The sequence below is a fragment of the Colletotrichum phormii genome, assembly GCF_030913505.1.
Source record: "Colletotrichum phormii strain CBS 102054 chromosome Unknown BDP81scaffold_11, whole genome shotgun sequence".
Taxonomy (NCBI): domain Eukaryota; kingdom Fungi; phylum Ascomycota; class Sordariomycetes; order Glomerellales; family Glomerellaceae; genus Colletotrichum; species Colletotrichum phormii.
Window position 1 is genome coordinate 554,597 of NW_026851453.1, and position 19,311 is coordinate 573,907.

The 19,311-nt window shown below is 53.3% G+C and overlaps 7 protein-coding genes across 7 annotated transcripts; 2 read left to right on the forward strand and 5 right to left on the reverse strand.

Moving 5' to 3' along the window:
* Nucleotides 1-104: 104 nt before the first annotated feature.
* BDP81DRAFT_320974 (uncharacterized protein) lies at nucleotides 105-1,164 on the forward strand (the record flags this gene model as incomplete). The annotated part of the gene is made up of 2 exons (XM_060584572.1): nucleotides 105-324; nucleotides 377-1,164. 2 exons carry the CDS (start codon nucleotides 105-107, stop codon nucleotides 1,162-1,164), a joined length of 1,008 nt encoding a protein of 335 aa, XP_060444692.1.
* Nucleotides 1,165-1,407: 243 nt separating this feature from the next.
* Nucleotides 1,408-3,350, reverse strand: BDP81DRAFT_461441 (cytochrome P450; the record flags this gene model as incomplete). Its single annotated transcript, XM_060593769.1, has 6 exons — nucleotides 1,408-1,570; nucleotides 1,625-1,791; nucleotides 1,909-2,223; nucleotides 2,314-2,902; nucleotides 2,932-3,218; nucleotides 3,300-3,350. The coding sequence occupies 6 exons, from the start codon at nucleotides 3,348-3,350 to the stop codon at nucleotides 1,408-1,410; spliced, it is 1,572 nt and encodes a 523-aa protein (XP_060444693.1).
* Nucleotides 3,351-4,876: 1,526 nt separating this feature from the next.
* BDP81DRAFT_472012 (uncharacterized protein) lies at nucleotides 4,877-6,875 on the reverse strand. The gene is made up of 2 exons (XM_060594599.1): nucleotides 6,789-6,875; nucleotides 4,877-6,730 (listed from the first exon to the last, which is right to left on the reverse strand). The coding sequence occupies exon 2, from the start codon at nucleotides 6,688-6,690 to the stop codon at nucleotides 5,104-5,106; it is 1,587 nt and encodes a 528-aa protein (XP_060444694.1). The 5' UTR covers nucleotides 6,691-6,730; nucleotides 6,789-6,875; the 3' UTR covers nucleotides 4,877-5,103.
* Nucleotides 6,876-7,856: 981 nt separating this feature from the next.
* Nucleotides 7,857-10,031, reverse strand: BDP81DRAFT_450038 (calcineurin-like phosphoesterase; the record flags this gene model as incomplete). Its single annotated transcript, XM_060592472.1, has 2 exons — nucleotides 7,857-9,602; nucleotides 9,657-10,031. The coding sequence occupies 2 exons, from the start codon at nucleotides 10,029-10,031 to the stop codon at nucleotides 7,857-7,859; spliced, it is 2,121 nt and encodes a 706-aa protein (XP_060444695.1).
* Nucleotides 10,032-12,742: 2,711 nt separating this feature from the next.
* BDP81DRAFT_461444 (glycosyl hydrolase family 3 N terminal domain-containing protein) lies at nucleotides 12,743-15,704 on the reverse strand (the record flags this gene model as incomplete). The annotated part of the gene is made up of 7 exons (XM_060593770.1): nucleotides 12,743-12,791; nucleotides 12,844-13,334; nucleotides 13,384-14,686; nucleotides 14,745-14,964; nucleotides 15,015-15,273; nucleotides 15,325-15,450; nucleotides 15,507-15,704. 7 exons carry the CDS (start codon nucleotides 15,702-15,704, stop codon nucleotides 12,743-12,745), a joined length of 2,646 nt encoding a protein of 881 aa, XP_060444696.1.
* Nucleotides 15,705-16,802: 1,098 nt separating this feature from the next.
* On the reverse strand, nucleotides 16,803-17,918 carry BDP81DRAFT_33395 (uncharacterized protein). Its single transcript, XM_060585716.1, has 2 exons — nucleotides 17,088-17,918; nucleotides 16,803-17,024 (listed from the first exon to the last, which is right to left on the reverse strand). The coding sequence occupies exon 1, from the start codon at nucleotides 17,797-17,799 to the stop codon at nucleotides 17,206-17,208; it is 594 nt and encodes a 197-aa protein (XP_060444697.1). The 5' UTR covers nucleotides 17,800-17,918; the 3' UTR covers nucleotides 16,803-17,024; nucleotides 17,088-17,205.
* Nucleotides 17,919-18,402: 484 nt separating this feature from the next.
* Nucleotides 18,403-19,088, forward strand: BDP81DRAFT_429020 (uncharacterized protein). The gene has a single exon (XM_060590480.1). The coding sequence runs from the start codon at nucleotides 18,497-18,499 to the stop codon at nucleotides 18,983-18,985; it is 489 nt and encodes a 162-aa protein (XP_060444698.1). The 5' UTR covers nucleotides 18,403-18,496; the 3' UTR covers nucleotides 18,986-19,088.
* The last annotated feature ends 223 nt before the right edge of the window (nucleotides 19,089-19,311 follow it).

Consider the following 19,311-nt stretch of genomic DNA (forward strand, 5'->3'; position numbering starts at 1 on the left):
TCTTACCTGCACAATCGCGTACCTCTCGGTCTCAAACTCCACTCGCAATCATGACCCAAAAGCCGAATGTGAGCGCCGCCACATCTGCCGCCCGGAGAAGCGTTATGGCTATGGACACTGGCCGGATTGATTGGAAGGAGGCTTTTCTGTTCTTCTACTGGGATGCCAAGAAACTCCGCACTCGCCCCAAGGAGGGCCACATAATCGATAGGTTGATTGTCGAGTTCTTTCAACAGACGAGGCCATCCATGTCGGACGAGGGTCCTGTTCTCAATTGGGATATGACTCTGTTCAGACTTATGAATGCGCTCCGCAGACAGCTTGGTAGGTGGAGTTCGTGATCATTACGATAAGTATTCCAGCTGACATACTGCAGGTTTCGACACAACATCCAAGGTTACTCCTTCAACATACCTTTTTCTTGGCCAAATTGATCCTCGGGATGCTTGGAACCAACCACCATTTGTAGACTGGGTACGTCTCGAAACTGAAACCCAACTTCTCTTCACCTACGCGAACAACACCATTACCCGCTTCCTCGATCACCTCGTTGTTGAAGCGTACGGACGCCAACACGCGCCATGGACGTTGTACAACCCGTATCTCAAAACGTTCCAAGAGGCCCACGATATCGAAAGCTGGAGTGTACCATTACCATTCGGCTACGCAGCTGAGATGCTATCGCACATCTCGTGGCCAGAGGGGTCCCAGATCGCGGATAGCGCCGGGCTCGTACATCCCCAGAGCCACGAGATCCGCTTCGGCATCTCCGTCGGATCTACCCACCGCTCAGCTATTCTTGCCTTTCCCCCCGAAGAGCTGACAAACACTCGGATAATGAATTTGACAAAGCGCTACTATACGGCCATGCTCCTCTGGGTGGGTGAGATGATGACGGGAGGGGCCATTGAGTCCCTCCCCGGTCTGCTGAGCGACCACTTCAAGGGCTGGGTGAAGGCGAACGACGACGAATACAACGACGAGTCTCTAGCTGTGTCCAAGAGCCTTTGGGAAGCGTACAGGAAGATCGGCTTGCAACCGTTGCATGGCGATGTCGTTAGTGCCTCTAGCGGATCATCAGGCCGTCCGTGGACTGATATGTCCTCTGAAAGTTATGTGGAGGCCAAGAAGCCGGCTAGGAGTAGTTACTTTCAAGATACTTAGCTGGGATCATTGGTGATGTAAATTTTCAGATATGACATGTATTTATGACTGGATATGGAGGGTTGAAGGAAGCTCCCAGAGGAAATACGAAGAGTTTCCGATGTGTTAACTTTTGACATGGATGTGAATCACGAGAACCACCAGTCAAGTGCGCATGCAGTAACAGAGGTTCAATGCTAGAAGAAGCTGGCATGCCATCGATGGCCTTCACGCACTGAACTGAGAAACTCTTCCCTCAGACCCTCAGTCACGTATGACAGGCTTCAAGTAAACATTCAGCGGCCCCTTTTCCCACAGGGTATAAATCTTCTGGGTCTCCACCCAAGCCTTGCTATCCTCCGCCAGAACGAGGTCAAAGTTCCAAAGAAGCCTCGCTAGCATGATCCGCATCTCCACGTACGCGAGGCTGTGACGCCAGGTTAGCAGGTGTTTGGGCTGAGGGAAGTCAGGAGGAACTTACTTCCGTCCCAAGCAATTCCGAGGTCCAATGTGGAAGGGCTGGAATGCCTCTCTGCGATCTAAAGCATACTCCGGGTCTCCCAAGAAACGCTCCGGGTGGAAGAGGAAGGGGTTCTTGAAATTGGTCTCGTTATGGTACATGGCCCACTGGTGGACAGCAACAGTTGTCTATGTGAGTAAGAGTTCTCGCATTAGCGGGGATACTCCGACGTAAAGATGGGAGACATCGCCCGTGGAACAGAACTTGAGGCTGAAGCTAGATATGATTTGAGTGGAATAACTCACATTCTCTGGAAGGAACTCTCCGCGGATCGTAGCCCCACCCTCTGGCACCGTCCTGGGAAGACCCGTCGGCACGGGCGGATACACCCGCAGCGCCTCATCCAGGCACGCGAGCATGTACGTCAGTTTATTCACAGATGTGAGATCGACGTCTGATTCCTTATCAAACGTCGTTCTGACTTCGTTCACCAACTTCTTCATCTTTTCTGGGTTCTTCAAGAGGAGGTACGTCATCCCCGAAAGCAGCGTCGCTGTCGTCTCCGATCCAGCGATAATGATGATGCTCGCGTTGCCCTCGAGCTGTTGCAGCGAAAGGTTCTGCTCCCATGTCAGCATCTGCTATTTCCAAACACTCTCCCCAAGTATGTGATGACATAGAGAAGCCGATATTCAGGGGGCCAAACTCACCCACTCCTGCTTCTTCTTCAATAGCCCCTCAAGCAAATCAGCCCTCGGCCCCTCCCTCTCCGCCAACGCAATCCTCCTCTTCAACTTATTCATCGTCATGGCCTGGTGCTCAAATCTCCTCTCTCTCATAGCCCTGGTCGACATCACCGCCGTGATCAACCGCCTCAGCGCCGAAAAGAGGTTCGCCGTCTGCAGCGCGACGCCCAGTCGGATCATGTCGAACATCGTCCGCACCCAGGGGTGCAGGTCCCCTCCCTCCAAGCACCCAAACGGTTCCCCAAAGGCCAGGTCCCCAATGATGTCAAAGGTGCAGTAATTGTACCACAGCGTCAGGTTCACTGGCTCCCCGACCTCCGTTGTCCCCTTCTCTCTGAGATCCGCCGCCGAGCCACCGCCACCTTCTTCGTCTCGGTACGCATTTTGGGCCGGAACCTCTGCTAGCTCCCGCAGTTTGGCGATAAAGATATCAACATACTTCATAATCACAGGCTGCTGCTCCCTCAAACTCCGATCGCTGAACCCATGACTCAAAGTCCTCCTCAGCCTAGCGTGCTCTGGCCCCGGCGCAGTGATGATATCCTCGGCAGATCTGCAATCGGCCTGTAAAACGTCTCCGACTTCTCAAACTCGAGCGGCGCCTGGCCACCATTCGCAACACTCCCGGCGCGGTGGCCCATGATCTCCTTCCACGCCGCGGGGTCCGCGTACGCCAGCTCGTCCGGGGCGATGCGCACCACGTCGCCGTACTTTCTGTGGAGATCAAGCATGTCGAAGGAGAGGGTGCCGCGCCAGAGTCGGTAGCAGAATGTCGCTCGTGTTGTGCGCATAAGGATTGGGCCGGGAAAGCGGCGGAGGGGGTGGAAGAAGAGGTTGTAGATGATGTATGAGACGATGTAAAGTGTGGTCTGTCAAGCGTTAGGGAAATGAACTTGACAAGCGCTTTTGCTGTCGATCAAATCACAAGTGTAAATTGAGACATAACTTACAAAGACGAAGCCAAGGCACGAGGCCTGGATAACGAGGTTGAAGATAGCCATGTCACCAAAGCGGAACTTCGAATCAAGTCGGTTCAGGGCGGAGGATAGAGACTGAGAACAAGAGCAAGATGTCGAAATACTTGCGAGGTAGCCTCAGATATTAAAGCTTCTCGGCAAGCATCACTCCACGCAGACTGTCCCTCCAGCCGCGCCACGCGTTCGCGTATCCAACCAGCTGATCCTGAATACGTTCGTCATGCCGAGTACGAACCCCTGAGTCGAAGCCATCGTGTAACGTTTCAATGGCCGAGAATACCTTGGCCATAGCTCTGAATAATATCGTGGTTCCGTTGAAAAAATCAGACGAAAAAGGGGCACGAACCTTCCCGCAGTCAACGTCGTGAGGGGTCCGGCAGGCGACCACACCACTGGGACCGGGGAGAGCTGTCTATTCCTGCCGTTATCTTTCAGACGGTCGTCCCGGGTTGACGTTGCTATCGGCGTGTCTCTCCAGTCCGCAATACGAGGGCCCACGAATCGGTTGTCGTGCCGAACGAATGCGAACACGCAAGGGATCGTGCCTTTCATGGTGGCTGTTCAGATGTTAACCTAGAAGTGCTCTCCTGCGACTCAAGCCTTCTGGTGTATCTAGCCAATTGCTCATTAGCTTCGCTGATCTTGGAACGGATGCCTGCCGTTACTTTGATATCCATCAGGACCATCTATCTACCTTGACTGCTTGAGCCACAGCGTCGTAGATCGAAAGTGAGTTGTCTTGGGGTTGACTTTGATAGCTATGCTGGTAGGCTAAGGTCCTGCTGGCTGTATTGTTGAGATAAGGTCAGCCGAAATGCAGTCATGGAGATGAAGATGTATCGACGTACCTTTTTATCGTGACTGAAGTGCGGCAAGAGGCCCTTGAATACACCTGGATGTGCCACAGTCAGGTACGATGAGGCAGGTTACGTAACCCGGAAGGCTCTGTGGTCCCCCTCCGCCTGCCGTACACTTGGTAATGTCCCAAGACTGCAGTCTTCATTGCCTTCGGGCATGCAATTGGACCCGCTCAATCCAAGAGAAGCTATAGATCCTGCTCCAAGTCAGGGTAAATTCTTAACCTCTGAAAAGGCCTTGGGTTCGGTTCACCCATCTTCCGCCGTCTTTTTTGTCCCCGACCTACCATCGAAAGCAGTCCTCTTCTGCCAATGGTCCTAGCTGCTCTCATTACCCTTCTCTACACATCTTTTTCAATGAGCGTTTGGATCTAGAAGATTTGTGAATGCTCTTTACCTTCCGCTTTTTCACCTGAGCCCGTAATGTACCTAGAGTGCCATTTCAACGAGACCAATGCAGCTTTTCTGAGGTGGGTAGCTGAGTGAGGCGATTGGACTTAGACGTCATCGTAAGCTACGCGTCGCTAGGAACGTCGCCAAGCCTATTTTGAGCACTCTCATTTAATGGTCGCGCTAATATCAAGACCACGATTGTAACTCACGGCGTCTTTTGGAAACTCGCATAAAGGTTCCCGATCACGCCCTACGACAATCAAGAGATGGCCGGGAGACAGTACAAGAGCATGCGAATGATCGAATAGCGCACATATTTGATATTCTCTATCTAAGCCATGCTCAGATGTAGCCACGCGCGTATCAGGCTACTCGTGGTTAAGGCAGTATACCCCAACTCCAATACAGGTGCGATGGACCACCTCCCCGTTACCACACGGAGTGACATCTCTCCATGAGCTTGATTGTGACACAATGAGGGGATCCTGAATCAAGGTGATCGACCACAAGACTCAACGATCTGAACATCAATCGACCTCTTCTTGCTTGATATTGATGGTCAGGGCGCGGGTGAAGACCGGTTTTGGTGGCAAGACTGGAAGAGGCCTCTGAACAATGGTGCAGTTTGCCCCTGTTGCAAAGCGACTGCCGTCTCCTTGACTCAAGGCCGTTTCGGTCTGATTCCGCTTGGCCTGCTTCTTCATCTTCTTGGTCTGCAACGTTGCCGGGTTCGGGGCATTCGGTAAAAGATTGATACCCAGCCTGTGCATCTTGGCTCTGACCACGTTGTATCCTTCGCCTATGGACATGCCTTGGGTTCCTGGGAATAGACTACATGGTCTTCCGGATTCATACTCGGTACTTGGGTCCCGAAGTAAGGCGGCATTGGTTGCGTCGCGCTGTGGCAAGGGTGCGGAGTAGTCATAAGTTCGCCAGTCAGGGTACTGTAGGATCAGTCCTTGGCCGATCTTCTGGGCGAAATCCTTCGTATGAGGCAGCTGCATTCGAGGGCAGTCGCTTGCGGCCCAGACGGATATCCAGCAAGTAGTCGATCGAATGGGAGGCTTGTTCTGTCGACGCTGGACGAGATACAAGAATTCCAGGGTTTTCTTGGTCTTCTTCTTGGTCTCCTTCAGTTTGTGGCAACTGGAAAATGGATGATCGCGTACGTTGCATATGGGGCAGGCGGAAATGAAGCCGTCGACATCCACCGGACCAATGCAGTCCTTGACCTCATGGCCTCCTCTGCAACAATTTGCACACATTATGGTGCGTTGGTAGCCTGAGCCAGAGACGACATCGCGCTGAGTTGTCCGGCCTCTGGATATCTGCTGTGTGTACGAGCTTCCTGCTTGTAGACTTCCTTGGTCTGCCGTGGCGGTCGCTTGGCCTGAGGTAATCCGCAAGAACAAGTCGTCCACGACTCGTCTCAATTGCTTGACCTCCTGTTCGGCACTTCGAAGTCCAAGAGTATCATGGTGATCCACTAAGCTAGCCTTGAGAGTATGGCTGGTGTAGGAAGTACTGTTCTGGGCGGGGAATGGAATGCCATTCGCAGGCAAGCTGAATGGCCGGACAGGAAGGAATGTCATCGAAGCCCAGGCAGAGTAAGCCCTTTGAAGGCCACCGCCGTATGACAGATGGGATTCGAGGAGGTGGCATCCGTAAATGTAGTTGGTTGTGACGCTGTGAACCTGGCTTGCCTCGTTCCCACTAGAACTGGTAAGGTCAGAAACGGTGACCAAATTGCCAGCAATGGTGCCGATCGCGCAGGACGTAGGGAGTTGTCCATTAACAACGCATACGACGTCATCGTAGACCGTGTCGACAGAGCGATCGCCTTCAAGACGCCCTTCGAGTTGGAGTCCGAGGCCTTTGACGAGATTCCCAAAGACACGGTTGCTTCCCCAGTGGCCGAATAGCGAGGCGTCGATGAGATAGACGTTTCCCATGACAAAGTCTACGGTGAGACTCGAGGAAGGTTGTTCGGCGTCCCTCGCATCGCAGTCGTACACAACGAAGATGTTCGCTGCGGCGTTGGTGACGTTCAGGTTCCCGTTGTGGGTGAAGACATCGCCGGCAGCCGGGGTCGGGAGGTTGACGACTGGATGCATGGCTTGCCAGCTATCAGGCACCGATCTGGCGCGATGGACCCTATTTCTTGTTCCCTTCGGTTAGTAAAGACTGGAGAATGAGAGGTTGGGTGACGTACGTGGGAAAATGCCAGGCGCTGATGCGGAGGACGAGAAGATTGAAGTTGGGATGTCTTGATGTGAGACGCGAATATTCGGTGCAGCTTCCAAACACATCAATTGAAGAGGGGAGAAAAGTTCAAAGAATGGGTTGACTGGGTTGGTTTGGTGAATTATAGAATGGGCAAGAAGGCAGGAGGAATCACGATCTGAAAAAGGAAAGTGCTACTTCCTTCCTCATGCCAGCATTGTACCTTCCGCCCCTGGCCGACAGAGAAGCACCTCAGGCATCTGCAATGATGTTGAATCCGACACAGGCGCTGGGACGGTGCTGCCTTTGGGATTACTCTTAAGTAAGGCTGAGACCTGAACGCATGCCCCTACACAAGGCTGTTACTCATTCTCGAGTACATTGCAAAGACCAAACGACCCATCATATGGTCCAATAACGACCAGACACGTACCAGATCCAGCCGTAGTGTTTTAAGTGAGAGTTGGAATCCAATCGATCTTACTACAGTCCTGTCATATCTGCCAGGCGTTCGTCTGTCCTAGGTGGTCTCGCGTTGCCCCACGCATCGTAATTGTGGACGAGTGCGTTCTTGCTGGGGAGCAGGGAGGCTTGATGAAGTGAAGCTCTTCATATGTGGCCTCTCATCACAGCCGATTCAGTTTGTTGGAAAGACCAAGACGAAAGGAAAGTCAGCCTACTCAAGGGATGTATCTACACCCGTAAACTCGCAGCTGTTAGAACCTCAGAGTCACAGATTCGAAGAGGCAGGAACTGGGACGACCGGTACAGGAACTTGGGCAACTGATTTCTCAAAGCCTTTTTATTCCAGAAGCATCCATCAAAATTGGACTACCGATACAATACTCTCTGGTCGGACGTCTCGGGCTATGATACACAAATGAACAAAGACGACGGACCTTCTTTTATATAACCCAAAGAACTCTCCAGCATCCTCCAGTCAGACAGCCAAACCAATGCAAAACCGCTGAATGCTGATGGGGTCCCTCCTTTTTCCGAATGCCGCCCCATGTTCCCATAATTGTACACGCTTGAGGGGGAGTAGACCGCAGCCCTGCTACCCCTTATATGCAAGATAGGCCCAAAACAAGACAACCATCCACACAACCCTCCACATGGAGGCACCAATCTCGCGGGCGACACGCCCGATTGTCGTCCTCGACCGCTGAGATGCTGCCTTCCATGTCAACCGCGGCATCCCAGCTCCGTACTCGTCTGCGAAAATTTCGATGCGCGGCGCACGGTGTGGCGCTCCCCATTGCTTCTTCAACTTGGTTCTCGGCGGCGGCATGGGGGCAGCGCCGTTGGAACGGATGGATCCGCTCCTGGTACGGGATGACTGACCCGTGAGGAATCGAGATCCGGAGTTCACCGATGTCGAGTGCATGCTGTAAGTGCCGTCATCCTCGACCTTGTCCTTGATGGTCGGCAGTATAGCGCCCTGCGGCTGTTCGTCATGCAGAGCAAAGGGCGTCAGGTTCAGTACTGGCACCAGGGATGATCTTATGCTAATCGCAACGAGGGTGACAAACGCAAGCCCGGCATATTTCGCGTAAGTCGCAAGCTGGTTCGGAAGCAGGCACAGGTGAGTCTGCAACGTCTTTTCTGGAGCACCAGGAAGAGGCTTGCCGTTGGCGTCGATTGGGTTGTACAGACTGACCATGAGGAAGCCAGGTGTAGGTACTCCCATGGCCATACTCATGCTCTTGACGGTGATTTCGCGAACGTTGTCCTTCTCCGCGGAGTGAATGACTTCACAGTAGTCGTGGTCATCACCGGAAAACACTCCAACGATGTTGCCAACGCTCTTCACGAGCCTGACAGACTCGTCCTCGTTCAGCACATTCTGATACTGATAGCCGCCCGAGACAGAGATGGCATTTCGATGATCCATCATAGGCGCTTTCTCCCCCTTTGGTGGTTTCGTAGGAGGCCAATGCTCTCGCTGGGGTCCGCAAGGCGTGCCTGGGTCTCGATATAAGGGAACGTGGGTGAGAAGAATCGTAGGGAAGTCGGGGCCTTCTTCACCGGGCGCAATAGTCGGCACCTTGACATCTGCTGTTTCCAGCTCCTCCACTTTGTGGTCCTGGGCCACCACTTCCACTTCGCCCCTCCAGAAGCGCAACTCTCGCTCGACGACTTTCCTCTTGGTAAATTGAACGTCCTTCAGGAAGACGTCCGTAGGCGTATGGATCGCCTTCAAATCGACCTCGGCTTGCTTCGACGAGACCGCGCTCAGTGACAAGGCATCGACAGAGACGATGGAGTGATTGCCGATAACATCGACACGGTTCACGTCGCCAAAGTACGTGTTGAAGCGATCTCTCACAGACCCCTTGACTTGGTCTCCGAAGCCAAGGTCGTGGTTCCCTGGCAAGCTCGCCACCAACTTGCGACCCCTCTGCCAGTCGCCGGCCTTGGTGCCGCCTAGCCCCCAGCTTCCAAAGAAGATGTCGCCAAAGCGCTCGTATTCCTTCAACCAGTATTTCTGACCATAGTTATCATTCCATCCCTTGACGTGGTCTTTCTCGTTCTTCGGTCGTCGGTTGACAGCCCATTGTGGGTCCTTGAAGTCGCTGTGCGCAGTCTTCCACTCGCGCCCACCGTCGAAGAGGTCGCCCAAGAAGAAGAGGGAGTCGGGCCGCAGCTGCGATTGGAGCTGCTTGTAGCCTCTGCGGATGTAGTTGTCGGTGATGAGGACCGTCAGGTCTTCCAAGGGCCAGGGACGACCTGGGTAGGATTTGGGATCGGTTATTTGGGGATCAGCGACGAAGACGAGGTGGTGTGGGCTCGATCCGGCCGGCTACCAAAGAATCAGCATTGTCGATTGACAGCAACAGCGCGGCAATTGACCTACCCAGTTTTCCCAGTTGCTCCATTTGCATTCTGCGACTCGACTCTTGAAAACCCAGCCCTCACCCCAGAGAAGCACGACGCCCCAGAAACACACCAGCAGGTGCGGAAAGCTCAGGAGGCGGCGCGAAGTGAGGTTCAGCCTCAACCGCCTGCCAGCCTGCCACATGATGCCGGTCGCCAATCGTCGGCCGCGGGTTTGCCAAAAGGCCCAGAGTGTTCTCAGTAGTCGTTGTAGGGCCGCGAGCAACGGTCTCAGGCGGGCGCGGAAGCTGTCGTCATTGTAGTAATGTTGGAACGGAAGAGATGCAGACGCGGATGCAGGCTTCTTGGACCCCTTGTAGGCGTAGCCATTGCCGTTGCTGTAAGGCGGAGCCATGCTGCTGGTGCTTGGCTAGCCCGGGCTGCTGCCATTCCCCTGCAGCCCCGTGTCTGTATCCCTTACCTGATTTCCCACTTCCCCTGGGCCCCCCTCCGGAATGGATCAGTGCCGCAATCCCGACTAAACGTGCAAGGTGGGCGGGCTTGCGTATGCGAGTGTCTGGTATGTGGGCGTGTGAGTGGTTCTTCGGGAGCTCGCGCGCGATCGTCGTTGGTAGCTTCGTTTGGGGATGGATTAATAGGTTATAATAGAGCCTTGACTATCCGTACAACGAAAGAATGAACGGGGAAAACGAGATTGTAGTTCAGACTCTCCAGAAACGATATCCAATTAAGATAACTCGAAAGAAGGCTGACGGACGAGCAATACACACAAAGTACCAGGCGCCTTTGTCGAAAAGCCGCAAAACGAAAAAGCGATGCCTCGTCGCAATTAGGAAAAGGAGAAGTCGACGCGTGGCGACAATTGCATCAATTCACGAATCACGACGGGATTCAAACAGGATGGCCCCGGCAATTTCCCCCAGGAAAGAAGAAAAGCACCCCCACTAGACTGCTATTTGTAGAGGCCCCAGAAGACTTGCACGCACTGGAAACGTCGCTGAACAGCGGCCCCACCTTGACAGCTCGAGGAAGCCCCACCCCCTTTCCTGCCTGCCCACGCGGTTGTCAGAATAAATGGCACACTCAGGTAGCTATCTACTTTAACCACCAAGTTCATAAATCCTTCACAAATTCAATTTTTGTTTAGATATTTTTATATAGATATCAACAGATTTCAAATATCTAAGGTATATTAAGCGGTTTTTCTAGATTTTATATATCTATTGTAATATATATTCTGCGGTGTATAAGCTAAAACTGCTTGTATATGTGCCACTTTTTCTGACAACCGCGTGCTGCCCTGCCGTGCCTGCCAGCGCCTTTGTGCTTCCCCGTCTTAGTCAGCCGAAGAAACAGACTCGAGATTCGGGCGGCTTTGGAGGGTTTCCCTGCCAGGGGAATTGAACTTCAGTCAAGCAGGAAAGCTTCTCGAAGCATATCTTGCAGCATGCCCCATATCGAACTTCGACGACGGGGGGCATCAATTCTCAAGGCGTCTGTTGTCGGCACTACAACCAGGACGCTGTGGCGTTGCAACATCTCGAGTGAGATCGTCAAATAGGTTCTCAACTGCACCAATTCTAGGACTTCTCAAGGCTTCTCATCAGTCATAATTTCGTCTCATCATGTAATCTCAATCAAATCTAGACACATCAGACGATGCTGCCCTTTATGAGGTTCCGGGCACCGGCTACGTAGTACAGCGAGACGTGTAGATGAAGCCATCAGCACCATCCCTACCCATCACTCAGTCACACGTTTGAATCTCTCACTCTCTTGTACATGCCACTACGGCTTTCGATGGCACATCATCAAGTCAAATACACCCAAAAGTGCCATACCGTGTTCCGACAACATCTTAGCCGTCCCGAGACCTCCCCCGCCTCTCCCTTGCAAGTCTCCGAACTATCCATCTTCACCTCCACGCCCCGGAGACAAGCGAGGGGGGTTGCACCTATAATACCTTCCCCCGTGACCATCCAGATCATCACAGCTTATTCATCCGGTTACCGAAACGTTGCATACTGCTACGACGCTGCCATTGGTGACATGACGACTCGTCGATTCGTTCCCAGTCATCCAGCCCTCCAAGCCAAAGGTTCCTGAACACGACCCTCCCGTCGAAAAGAGATCCATGGTTACGACGCTTCACACGCGACCACACGCAATCACCGATACACACCGCCTATTCGTAATAAAGGGGAACGAAGGGGGTGTGGTAGCTCCATGGCACTGAGTTCTATCCCCAAGACCCAAGGTCCTGATGGCTTTTCGGTCGATAGTTTTGAACGTTTCCATCAATGTTCCAGCTCGAAGACTTTGCAGTTCATTGTAGGTTGGCGTGGGCGTCCACGTGTGTATCTCGGACGGCCTCGATAGCTGGCCAGGGGTAAGGTCACGCGTGAGCATGACAAGGAAGAGGGTGTACCTGATGACGACTTTTGCGAGAGCTATGGTATGGCATCACGTATCCGTGGGGGGAAGAGAGATATTGATTAAGCACGCGAGGCGGGTGAAACCAAGGTTCCCCCTTCCCCCGCCTCACGATGCAAGATAAGGTAAGGCAGAGGCTCGGAGAGCCCGCACCCACGAAGCCGTTCTGGGAAATATGGAAGAAGCCTCCCGAGATTCTGGACCCCACCGTCTAACAGTAGCCCATCTTAAACGGTGCCAGCGGAGGTGCGTACCGTCCGTCGACAACACATCATCCAGCCGACTGGTTCCAACGACAGCCTCCCGGCGTGTCTTGAAGAGACAGCCGAGGTCATCGATGGACAGAAGTACGAATTAACACTGCACCCTAGGTTCAGTAGTCACATCTGTCATGGCTGACGAAATCTTGCAGCTGAGTCTCGCGCTAGCTTTCCCAAAGTCCTTATCGATGTCAACAGGACATTCTCTGTCCGCAAGCTCAGGTATATGAGTTAATGTCAAGACAAGTAGCTATGTTCAAAACAGAGTTTATTCGTGACTTTGATAGATCAGCGTCCTTCCCATTCAGACGCGTCTCTCTACTCGATCACGCAAAGTATGTACTCCGAGCAGATACACAGACAAAGAAGGTATGAGATGGTATAGTGAGTATCAAGCAGCATCAAGGTCATATTAGAAGACCCAGTTAAATGACTCTTTGACTTCGAACTGGACGGAGTGTCTTGAGGGGTGTGTTAGTCTCTTTTCATCATGCTTAAATTTGGACAACTTACTTGATATCAGCGGATGATGCGCCGATAAGGATCTTGAAGGTACCCTCCTCCGCGATCCAGCCCGGAACCGAGGTGTCATAATAGCCCACGGCATACTTGTCGAGGCGAATGGTGAGGTGCTTCGTTTCCCCGGCTTCCAAGAACACCTTCTCAAAGGCGACAAGCTCCTTCTCCGGGCGGGGTAGCCTGGACTTTTCATCGCGCACATAGATCTGCACAGCCTCGGAGCCATGTACCGAGCCAATGTTGCTAATCGCAAAGACCACCTCGATTGTGCCCCGAGACGTGAGTGTCTTTGTGCTGCTTGACGGACGGCCGTATTCGAAAGTGGTGTAGGAAAGACCGTGACCAAAGGGGAACAGCGGCTCGATTTTGGCACGCTCGTAGTGGCGGTACCCAATGTACAGACCTTCGCCATAGTTGACCTTCAGGTTCTCACCAGGCCAGTTGTTGTAAGCGGGAGTGTCCTGAATGCGCTTGGGGAAAGTTGACTTCCACAACTGTCAGCATACATGCAGATACAAGGAGCAAATGACCTACCGGGAGCTTTCCACTAGGGGACTTGATGCCGAACAAGACATCGGCTAAGGCATTTCCGGCCTCTTGCCCCTGGTACCAACCCTGAATAATGGCGGGAACCTGGTCGACCCAAGGCATAGTCACGGGTGTGCCGGACTGGTTGACGACGACGGTACGAGGGTTCGCTTTGACCACTGCTTCGATGAGTCGATCCTGACTACCGTCGGAAGGTAGATCCATAGTCTGTCTGTCGTATCCTTCCGATTCCCATTCCGCATCCAGACCAACAATGACAACTGCAACGTCAGCCGCCTTAGCCGCACCGACAGCCTCCTGAAGGAAATCGACCTGGTCTTCTTCCTTGAACCCAATCCGGCAGCCTCCGTACTTGTGCGTTATGCCGAACTGTTTCTGCTTTGCCACAGGGCGAAGCTCGTTGGTCATCTCGACTTTCAGCTCCACAGGCTTACCGGCCTCCATGTCGACCTTGACGAGGTAGTCCACAGACCCATCAAACATGGCTTCTCCTTCCTCGGTCCAATCCCAAAGATCCAGAGCAAGCTTGCCATCGACGTACAACTTGCCAGGACCAACGCTCATGAAGCTGACCGTATGCTTTCCTGTACTCTTTGGCGTAAGGTAAGTCGTTGCGACCGCTGACCATTCGGGGCCGATCTCGGCTAGGGGTGCAGAATCCCAGAGAAACAGATCCGTATTCACTCGTCGCTGGACCACAACCACTTCGCCTTCAAACTTATCGCCAGAGTACCAATCGATGTTGACGCCGGGCTTGCCTGACTTCTCGGTACAGTACGGCGACGCGACTGGGAGCCATTTGTAGATGTGGCAGCCTTGGGCGAAAGTAACTTCTTGCTCAGAAGTCGCGCGAATACTGTCTAGTGGAAGTGTTCTGTAGTAGGGGTTCAAGCTCGCACTTCCTCCACCACCGGCAATAGCTCGGTTTGCGTTTGGTCCAATGACGGCAACCTTGGTTGTTTTCCGGTCCAGGGGAAGGACTGCACCATCGTTTTTGAGAAGCGTCAGTCCCTCAGCTCCAGCAGTGCGGATGAGACTGCGTGTCGACTCGCGATTGTCTTCTCTCTCTGGCAGTTCTGCTGACATGTCGTCGCCTTTGAGTCGCTCGACAAGGGTCAGGACATTCTCAGCGGCGCGGTTGATATCTTCTAGAGCCACCTTGCCCTCATTCATGGCCTCAATCACCTTGTCGAAACGCCAATTTGGAGAGTACGGGAACTCGACATCGCACCCTGCGAGGATGGACTCGGCTGTCGAGTTTGTGCCACCCCAGTCAGACACGACGGTTCTAAACGCAAGTTAGTATGCAGGAACCCTAAAGTAGGTATTGGCCGAGTTCTTCTCACCCATCGTAACCCCACTCGCCTCGAAGGATGTCCCTCAGCACCAAGTTATGCATATCTGCATGTACGCCATTGACGAGATTGTATGAGGACATAAGAGCCCATGGATTCGCCTCGCGGACAGCAATCTCAAATGGTCGCAGGTAAATCTCGCGCAAGGGACGTTCTTGGATCAGAGAGTCTATCGTCAGCCTGTGAGTCTCTTGCTCATTGCCAACGAAGTCTACTCAATGTTAGAAAGAGACAGTTTTCTCGAGATCAGAATGCACAAACGCTTGATGGTTGCGGCCACGCCCTTCTCCTGCAAGCCACGGACATATTGGGCGGCCAGCTTGCCAGTTAGAAGAGGGTCCTCAGAGAAGGACTCGAAGTTACGCCCGCCCAATGGATGCCGATGCATGCAGACCGTCGGCGCTAGTAGAATGTTCGCAGATCTTGCTTTAGCCTCATCGGCCAGGTGTTGGCCAACCTCGTAGAGCAGGTCCTTGTTCCAGGTTGCCGCCAGGGAGACTCCGCAGGGGAAAAGAGCAGCCTGCAAAGGTTAGCTACTTAATTGAGGACATCGTCGTCTAGTGCGACCAACCTTGGTTCCGCCGACAAAGATACCACCACGGGCACCGTTGGGTCCATCTGATGTCTTTACTGACGGTATGTTCTTGGATGGAATAGCCTTTGTTCTCCAGAAATCTGCGGCGGTAAGCAGCGAGACCTACGTACTATTAGTGGAAGCCCTCTGGTCCGAGGCGGTGACTATTTTGGCCGTACCTTCTCCTCCAGCGTTAGCTGATCCAACTTCTTCCTTGCTGCAACTCTTGTATCTCTCAAAAGTTGCTGGACCTTTTGTTGGGGACTATATGGCGGAGAAAACACCGTGTTCGGCGTCGAATTGCTCGTCTCGGTTTCGGGTGGAGAGACAGGTGCCTCAATATCGCGCCCCGCTTGGCTGTCTATCAAAGTGCTCATCTTGATAAACGTCCCCAGCATAGCAGATTATCTTGAGAGAGTTATTGTTCCGGATTCCTGGCGACGTCTGCAATGTGAAGCACGCAAAGTGGCGATGGAGTGCGTCGGACGGGGTGCAGGGAGGCTTCTGGGACGATAGCCGTGTCTGGCGGAAGGGAGATTGGCCGAATTTGGGAATCCAAAAGGGCTCAAAAGCTGGCGTTATAACCTCTTGGAAGTTCCTCTCTCAAAGAGGCTGACTTTTGGAGGGTATGGCAGAACGAGCGGCTATGGGATAGAGCGCACGCCAAGTAGAAGATTGGTGATGGACGCATGTAAGACTTATATGAGACTCAAAGTGCAGGCAAACCACAAGCGTGAATGCTCACATGAGCCCGACATTTATCCGTCTAAATGACAGACGATCACTGAAAATGAGGCAATATGGGTCTAGTTGCAGAAGGAAGCAAAGAAACGGGATTGATAACGAGAGCCACGGAAGGGGTGAGAAACAAAGTACAACGTAGCGGGAACCCGAAGAGTTGGGCAGACGTATGGGGTCTAGTACGTCTAAACGGAGGGTGACTTTCCCACGTACGTGTTTTAAACGGAAGCTTCAATGACAACTTGTCAGCTGTTTGTGGGCAATCCTCCGTCCAGCATCGATAGGAAACGGAAAGCCCGGTGGTGCATGGCAACATTGGCTGCCGGGATGGGGAGATTTCTCACCACCCCGGACAGGCGAGGCGGATTGGTGTTCAAATGTCTGCAAGTGAGGGACACCGCAACGCCGCCGATAACAAGCAAGGCCAACGTGGGATTCGAGCGCTCCAAGTCGAGTCACTTGACTTCATGACCAGCAGATGGTCTTCAGCTCCCTGTCAAGCTGCTGTGCCATGCCAAACCATGCAAAAGCATAGCTTATGAAAGGCGCTCTTCGTACTTTGCTGTTCGTTGATACTTTCTGGGCGATATGGGCTCTTCGGTAAGAACGGACCGTTCGAGCGGTGGGCTATGGGGAAAGCAGTTGGAGTTCTTGAGGGAGTGCATCAAGTTAGTGGACAAATGACTGCTAGCAAACGGCCAAGTGGGGAAGAATCGGGGTTGCGCTACCTATTTTGCTTCACGTCAGCTTCCCCAAGGGGTGTGAGGATAGGGGCATTGTTCTGGTTAGGTCCCCTCCCTGGTCAAGACCGTTTCTTCCGAACCATTGTCCAGGCTACCATTCCTGCAACATCGCGAAGCATCAGCAAGAAAGTTGAGCCAAACATGGCAAGGCGGTGGCCGGCAAGTAGTACATTGCTCAATCAACAGGCACCCGAGTTTTGTAGTAGCATCGTGCTATCGATCTCGTTAGCATTCGGTGCATCGCTGCCGAGAGTTACGTTCCGCCTGGTTGCATACGCATGTCAAGGTTCTCAATCACAAACCCATGGCATGGAACTCGAGATTCGAGGAGGAACCAGCTGCGTCGGGTTTAGGAACCAAGATCCCAGCTCACGTATCCCGGCCAGTACTGAAGTCATCCCACACAAGGCTGCCCATGAGCGCTAGAAAGAGTTTCCCGGCAGATCGGAAGTCGTCGCCGCGTGGTCAAGGAATCCAGGGACGACGGACAGACTGGCCTTCGTTGCACTTGTCCGGGGAACCTGCAAGCCGATGTCCCATGGCAATTGAAAGAAACCCGCCGTGGTGCAGACGGAGTATCGGAACCGACAGCGTCCCCAATTGGCCACCCTGTGCACCCGCTGAACGGAACCCCAACTGTATTCGAGCATGGGGCTAGCCTGACGGCGGCCCCTGCTTCGCCGAAGGAGCGCAAGGGGCATGCCATCGTCGGTTGTGAGATGATGGGCAAGTTCGATACCCAGTGAACTTGTCGATACCGCAAAGGATCGGCAACCTGAGCGTGTTGGTCGTAAGGAATATAAAAGGTTGCATGTGTCCGCTTCGAATATTGCCCAGTGGCAATAACGTTCGGCGAAGCAGCATCCAGTAGGATAAGGCGGACGAGAGCCTGCATAGCTGACGACAAGTTATCGAGATCCAGGGCGACCCGAGGTGAGAATCCATGATGAAGGAACCGAACGACGGCTGGGCGGCCCGTCCTGCCCATCAGGGAGCCGGATTGGCTGGCCGGAAAGACAAAATTGCACGGCGAGACTGGGGGAGGTGGGGATCGGTTCCGAGTCCCAACAGGACGGCGTCTGGGTCTCTGCTGTCCCACCGACAGATCCCTGGTCGACCGGTTGCTTGCGGCTACTCCTGAGAAGCTCCCCTATCCGTGCTGGGTCATTCGCCCTATTCGTAGGTAGGTAGTCGAACACGACAAGCTTAGAGTCAGACGGGCTCACGCTAAGATGCGATATCTGCGTCGTTGATGCAAGACGGAGCTGGTCCATTGAAGTCAATCCCAAGGTAACGGCTGCAATGATACGTCGCAAGGTGTAGACTGTTATCAGAAGCCACAATTGTGTCGTAGCCCCCCGTTACTTCTGCTGTCGATGCGGAATGTACCCGTACTCCCCAGGGGATGCGGGAAATCATCTTTCCATGAACCGGATATCGAGCCATATGGTTTTGTCATTCGGTTTGAAGATCCCGGTTCGTAAGACGCCCGTTAAATTTGTCGATAATCGGGGAAGGTTGCGTCGGTGTAAGAACTGCAGTATAGTCGGATGCAGACCAGCCGTGCCCTGCCGATGACCATTGCGTTCGTGGGCAAGCCGTACTACAGCCACAGGTTGCCATGTACCGAGTGTGTAGTATTGGCCTCTGCGCTAGATTGAGACTGGATTCAGTGAAGGGTTCCAATGGAGGGCTTTTCGGACAATACTTGCTTGCGTGCGGTGCACAGCTGCGTTGCATCCGCACCTTGCAGAGGCACGTCGTCGCCTAGAGTAGAACAACAACGGTTCGAAAATCAGGCGATAAAGTTTGCGCAGTGCTCATTCAATCCAACACTTTTTCGGCTGTCCATCTCAAGTGGTCGTCGTTCGTCTCATGTAGTGCGACTCTGGACGGAATGGCGACATGGCCTGTCAAGACTCCATTCTCACTGGGACTTCACATGTAAATCGACGACAGTCAGGGCTTGGCGTGAGGTGCCCGACTGTTGTGGAAGTCTTCCCGGGGGCCTTTGCGGTTGCATATCGTGTAAGGAGTTTACGATGTCGTTGGGTGTTTTGTTTTGTCTTGGCCAAGGTGGGAAAGCAGCGATGGTTCTGGACAGGACGGTGTTGAACCAAGCACGGGCAGTCACATCGATCCCATCCATGATCCAATATGCCTTCCCCGCGTGATACGCAACGATGTGATGTCAAGGGAGCCGCGAGAGGCAGGTCAGCTCGGGTACCTTACCTGAGAATAGATGATTTTGGCACGGAAGTCGCGGAGCAGATGCAGTTGCAGGGCAAGATGCGACCCTGAGTTCGGTTCGGAAGCATCTGCGACCCGTGGAGTGGACGTACCGCCGGCGGGAATAGAAAGCGCAGGAGCACCCGTCGGAGGTTTTCTTATTGCGGCTGTACCTGAGCCTCGTCCCGGCCTCAATCTCGTTAGTACATTCCCTGTCCCATCACGACATCTCAGCCCCTCAACCCAAACAACAGCCATCAAACCCGCCGGA

What these genes read in the sequence shown, in the direction of transcription:
- BDP81DRAFT_472012 (XM_060594599.1), bottom strand. Translation starts at nt 6,690, where the DNA reads ATGCATCCAGTCGTCAACCTCCCGACCCCGGCTGCCGGCGATGTCTTC.
- BDP81DRAFT_33395 (XM_060585716.1), bottom strand. Translation starts at nt 17,799, where the DNA reads ATGGGCAGGACGGGCCGCCCAGCCGTCGTTCGGTTCCTTCATCATGGA.
- BDP81DRAFT_429020 (XM_060590480.1), top strand. Translation starts at nt 18,497, where the DNA reads ATGGAGGGCTTTTCGGACAATACTTGCTTGCGTGCGGTGCACAGCTGC.